The 6,318-nt window shown below is 33.9% G+C and overlaps 1 protein-coding gene across 1 annotated transcript; it reads left to right on the top strand.

Moving 5' to 3' along the window:
• Window positions 1-673: 673 nt before the first annotated feature.
• snt-3 (C2 domain-containing protein) lies at window positions 674-6,292 on the top strand. Its single transcript, NM_001392474.1, has 7 exons — window positions 674-739; window positions 3,168-3,261; window positions 3,316-3,483; window positions 3,539-3,616; window positions 4,033-4,365; window positions 5,235-5,300; window positions 5,803-6,292. The coding sequence occupies exons 2-7, from the start codon at window positions 3,169-3,171 to the stop codon at window positions 5,917-5,919; spliced, it is 855 nt and encodes a 284-aa protein (NP_001379881.1). The 5' UTR covers window positions 674-739; window position 3,168; the 3' UTR covers window positions 5,920-6,292.
• The last annotated feature ends 26 nt before the right edge of the window (window positions 6,293-6,318 follow it).

Genomic DNA, 6,318 nt, shown 5'->3' with positions numbered 1-6,318 from the left:
CCTCACTCTTCTGCTGCCAAAAACATACGCGGGTTGCTCTTTTCTCAATTCGTCTTTTCCGGAACTTCATGGTGATCAGCTAAATTTTTTTTTTCGTCGAACGCTTTTGGGTTTTCGATTTTGAGATTATGTGAATCTTTTGCAATTTTTCTCAGAAAAATTATTTGAATAACTAATAGGGTCCAGTTGAATACATCAGAAAGAGCACTGAAGCATCGTTAATTAAATGAAGGCAAAACATTATTCCGTTGCAGGAATGTAACGTAAATGAAGATCAAGAATGTTATGATTTCATAATATTTTAATCCGTCTGTTTTAATAGAAACCTAAGCTCGTCGAGCCAAAATGTAGACGAATAGGTACCGGCAGGCAGGTCAATCATTGAACACCCGCAATTAAATTCAGATAAAATACGACATAGGTACATTTTTCAGGTACCATAATTCCCACGAATTTATCTTGTAAAAATTTTCATCCTGCTTGTTTTTTAACTGTAACTTCAATTCTTTCAAAAACAAACCCGTTAGATGTCGGCTGTTACGTTCTGAGTTAAGTTGTTAATATTTTGTTATTTCAAAGTGTTTTTGAATTTTGAAACACTCGTTTAAATAATTAAATTGTGTATTTTAATCGTAGCTGAATTTTTCGACATTCTCATTTTTATTAATTTTCAGAATTTGGGCTGAAGTTTTTCTATCAGGCTCAAACTAGAAAAAGCCATGTCTGACACTGATTTCAGGTAAATTGTGTAAAACTATAATATGAACGTATTGGAGTGTGTTTGATTTATTTTGAGAGTTGATGTGAGAAATTGGTAAAATTGTGCCGAAATGTAAAGTTTTGTTTGCAGTGAAATTGGTGAATCTTGTTGATTTCATTGTACTATAAAAATAAGTACGAATTGGAAATGTGTGTTTGAAATCCTGTGAATTCGTTGTTTTACTCATGTTTGTGATACCATGTGGCAACTTTGAAAATAATATGGTTGTGGAAAAAAAAAATTTTGAGCATGAAAAAATTTGCAAAAAGTTTTTTATTTGAGCTTTTTTGCAGAACTAGAAAAAAAAATCATAACATTTTTGAAAAAATTATTAATGCAAAATCCACAAACGACTCTACTCAACTTTTAATACATACATACATATATACATCCCGAATTTCTCATTCCATTTTCAACACAATGCACGTCCAGTCTCGCGCCAAAACTCCCCGTTGACGAAGTTTTTACTATTCATTAACTCAGTTATGCATTCTCATTTCCACCGTGTAATGTAACTTCCCCATGCCTGCTCATTAGAAATTTCAGAGAAATACGAGTAGAAGTAGTGGGGTCTCTTTCCACATCTAGTTCTTTTTTTCCATCGTTGTTGTTGAGCTCCGGTGAGATGATACGTGTTGCAAATACGTATATGAAGCAATGTGCTTTTCATCTTAAAAAGTTTCAGTGGAAACCGATAATTAGTTTCTGTGATTATTTTGCTAGAAAATCAGTTATTAGATTTCTACCTTTGATTTGCAATTTTAGTAAAAATATTGCGAAAAAAAACTATTTCGATTAATACAAGAAGTTTCAATACAAAACCACAAAAAATCAAGAAATGGGATTTTTTTTTGATAATTCTTTCCTAACGTGCTATAACTTGGAAAGTAGTGTAGTTAATCACGGTTTTCAAATGAAAAATCTAGCCTATAACTGATTTTCTTATTTTTTATCGTTAATAATATTTAATTAGATTTCATCTGGAAAAAAATTACACCGGTTCAAACGTGGGGCACCTGAAATGAATATAAAATTTGTCGGCACTGTAAGATATCACGCGGTGTCAGGCACGTCCCATTACAGTTTGATCTACAAGAAATGTGGGAATTTTTTCCCCTGAAAAATGTGACGTCTGCACGATCTTTCAAAATCAGTGGGGAAGCCTGCGTCTGAATTCCCGCAATTCCCGTAGATCAAGCCGAAACGGGACACTCTGACACCGCGTGAGATATGCGGACCTCGATTGATGTCGGCTGCTCTTTGGCCATGACGTCACACAGCTTTTGTTTAACGATTTTACATACGGATACGTAAATTTGATTTTATTATAATTCAAAATCAAATTTCAAATGTCCCAACATTATTTAGCCACGCCCGCATAATGGCTCTTTGGAACAAACACTACCTTATTTTTCTTTTTTTGAAAAAAGTGTCATACTACCCATATTCCCAATAATAATAATTAAATAAAAGTTGAGACGGGTCCCCCGTGCATCGGCTTCTGTGCCGAATCCAATAAAATTATTCCGGCCTCATGCGGCTCCCCCTGACTAAAAAGTGCATTCTTTATGGGAATGTCAATGAGAGAAGCACAAATAGAGCAAAAAGAGTAAAAATACATATATGGGCGGGCAGGAGGGTTTACACCCTCTTTTTCAAATAAAAACCTTTGTTTGGGCAAGGGTGGGATGCGTTTTAAGTACTGACGTTTCTGTGTTTCGTTTTGTGTTTTTATCTTCCAATTGTAATATTTCTTGCGGTTTTTGAGTTGAGTTAAAGTGAAAATGATTCCATGAATTTTTTGTTGTTGTTTGCTATTCCAGGCTATAAGTGCGATTCTCACGGTCAGAACTTTTGTTTGTTACAATTTTCTTCAATTGAATTTTTCTACATAAATTAAATAGTGAGGCTTGTGACTTCACAATGTTAGTGCAGTACTGCGCCAGGAAGTGATTAAACAAACTTTGTGAATCCCACAGTTTTGTTTTGTTTTTTCTTTTATTAGTGGTGAATATATTGTGCATTTCACATCACCAACAAGGGTATGCGGCAAATTTGCCGAAATTGCCGAGTTTGCCGAGCTCGGCAAATATTGAAAAAAGAGGTTTGCCAAATTTGCCGAGCTCAGCAAATTTTGAGATTTGCCGCACACACCGAAAAATTGTTCGCTAAAAATATTGAATTTTTACGATTTTGTTATGTACGGCAAATTTTCCAAATTTGCCAAATTTGCCGAGTTTGCCGAGCTCGGCAAATTTGCAAAGTTAGCCGAGCTTATAGTTAGCAAATTTTGAGATTTGTCGCACACCCCTGATCACCACTAATTTAAAGTCATTGTAATTGAACTTTGCCACTTTTTTCATTATTCAGTGAGCTTATGTTGGTGTACTAATGATTTTCTTTGCAGTATGTCAGTGTCCAAAAAGAAAGACGAGGACAAGGAGAAAAAGTTCCTCGGTCGTCTACAATACAAACTTGATTATGATTTTGATAAAAACTCGGTAAGAGAAAACAAGTTTCCGATTTAGAAAATATGAACTAACATTTTTTTGCAGCTCACGGTGGTAATTATTCAAGCCGAAGAGTTACCTGCCATGGATCTGGGTGGTACCTCGGATCCCTACGTGAAACTTTTTCTGCTTCCCGACAAAAAGAAGAAGCTTCAGACAAAAGTACAGAGAAAGTCGTTGAATCCGGTTTTTAACGAGAGTTTCACATTTAAAGTAAGTTAGCGAAATATTCACAACATTGAAAAAATACTGAAAAGATAATTTTAAGATTCCGTTCAATGAAATTGGAGGTCAAACTTTGGTTCTTAATGTGTTCGATTTTGATCGATTTGGAAAACATGACCAGGTAACTGTAAATTCTGGGAAGGGTTATGGTGGTGTAGCGCCAGTGAGGCAAATTGTTAAAAACCGCTCATTTGGTCCCAAAATGACCGAATATCATAATAAAACTTTTCAAAAAAAGGTTTTGAAATTTTTTTATTTGTTGCCAAAAAGTGACAATTACTCAGTTTTTGCCACTCATAATTTTGGAAGTCGACCAAAAAAAGTTTTTTTGTTCTACATTTTTTAACTGTAATTTTCTTCTAACTATTTGTAATTAAAATATTGGCAACATGCCAAAACTTTTTTTTTCATACCAATGCGTATACCTTTGCCTTTGCTTTGAATTCGAAATGAACAATCAAATACATTGGTTCAAATTTCAAAAAAAAAAACACTAAAGAGAAATTTCACTATTTCATAACATTTTTAATTTTTCAGATTGGCCAAATTTCAATTCCCTTGGGAAAAGTGGATCTAGCCGCAACACTCGAACGAACCGATTTAATAGAATCCCCGCCAGAAAATCGGCTTGGAGAAGTTTGTCTCGCCCTTAGATACGTGCCAAACAAGAACAAGCTGTCTGTGGTAGTAATGGAGTGCAAAAATCTGAAAAAAATGGACGTGCTTGGCTTATCAGATCCGTATGTCAAGATATATTTGATGATGGGCACTAAACGACTGGAGAAGAAAAAGACGACAATCAAGATGAAGACGTTGAATCCGTATTATAACGAATCATTCAGTTTTGATGTTACTTCGGAAAAAATGCAGGTGGGGGGGCTCAGCAATTCTAAAAAACTTGGCCACAGTTGTCGAACCCTGCCTGTTTTTTGATTATCCAATTTTTCTATATAGCTCTAAAATTCAAAAAGGATAACTGAAAATCTTTAGTTTTATTATCTTGTTGATCTTTTCCGTTATGCTCAAAAACCTTTGAAATCTGAAAATTTTTTTGATGAATCCTTTTTCACTAAATAAATGCAACAATTTACTGGTCTGGGTCAAGGGTGAGCGGCAAATATGAAAATTTGCCGAGCTCGGCAAATTCGGCAAATTCGGCAAATTTGCACACCCTTGTTCTAGAAGAAGACTATATGTTTTTCAACAATAATAATTGGTATAGATGCCATTCAGAAAACTCCCACAAACGATACATTACATGGAGTAGAGCCAGTGGGAAAATTGTTGAAACCAGTTCTTTGGTGCCAAAATGGCCGAATATCATAATAAAACTTTCTAAAAATTTATTGAAATTTTTATTTATTGTCAAAAAGTGACAATTACTCAGTTTTTGCCACTCATAATTTTGGAAGTCGACCAAAAAAAAAATTTTTTTCTACTTTTTTTATACTTGAATTTTGTTTTAAATATTTGTATTAAAACACTGTAGGGGTAGGAATATGCGACATTGCTTTGGATTTCCTTTTCCAAAAGCGCATATTTTTCCAACTTTTGGCAATTTATCAAAACTTTGACCGGAAATTATGAAAAATCTGAAAATTTTTGGAGTGTTATATTATGATATTCGGTTGTTTTGGATCATTATAAGTGTATTTAAACAAAATCCCAACTGGCACTACTCCACCTTTAAAATTGGCTTCTTCTTCAAAACAAGAAAAACAGAAATGAAAAAATTTCAGCGAGTCCACCTTCATGTGACGGTATCCGATTACGATAGAGTTGGTTCCAATGAACGAATTGGACAGGTGAGTTGAAATTGTTTTTTCTCTCAAAAATATCTTTTACACTATTCACACTAGTGTTTTCCGATGAAAATAAAACAACCCGCGATACCAATTGCAAAATAATTTGAAATTTTCAAAAAGGGGTTTTAGTTTTTATGCATTTTGCATGAATAAGATATAGCAAAAGTTAAGAAATTTACGAATACTATTGTGGTTTGATCTACAGAAAATGCGGGAATTTTTTTCCCGGAAAAATGTGACGTCAGCACGCTCTTAACAATGCAAATCATTTGAGAAGTCTGCGACTCTTCTCCCGCATTTCTCAAAGATCAAACCAAGATGGGACACTTTGACACCACGTGGAATAACAAAATCGGTCTTAAAAAGGGTCTTATATTGTTGACTGAAAACTTTCAGAGTACCCCAGATTAAAAAAACCAAAAGCTCATTAGAATTAAAATTATTGTATTTTTTAAAAATTATTTAAAAAGTTATTCCACCCAATATAAATGATGATTTTCAGGTAATTATTGGAACATGTGCCACGGGCGTGGCTTTAAAACAATGGAATGACATGTTAGCAACCCCAAGACGATCAGTTGCTCAATGGCATACTCTAGTTCCTTTCAATGATGATTAGTATATTTGTTTGTTTGATTTTCTCTTAAAATTCTTATATTAGAAGTTATGCCTAAAACTAAATGTATTATCGCTTCAAGAATCAGAATCCATGAACAAAAATCGCTAGAAAATGTGTGTTAGAATGAGCACTTTTGATCAATTTCCCCCCTGCAACTCTGTGACATGATTGTTTATTTAATTGCTGCCCTCCAATCTATACATCCCATCTCTCATTCTCTTCTTTTTCAGAATATCAAATTTCCAATAACAAATTATCATCATCGCATTCCTATTACTCCTAACCATTCATTCCACTATTTTGTGATCTAAAAAGTTTTAGACAATTCATACTTTTCTTTCTTATTTTTTTCTTTAATAAATATTACTATTTGAACCAATAACTGGAAATTTAATTTTG

Source organism: Caenorhabditis elegans, chromosome V (genome assembly GCF_000002985.6).
Source record: "Caenorhabditis elegans chromosome V".
NCBI classification, from domain to species: Eukaryota; Metazoa; Nematoda; class Chromadorea; order Rhabditida; family Rhabditidae; genus Caenorhabditis; species Caenorhabditis elegans.
Note: the sequence above shows the minus strand (reverse complement) of the source record. Positions and strands in the feature narration are given on the sequence as shown.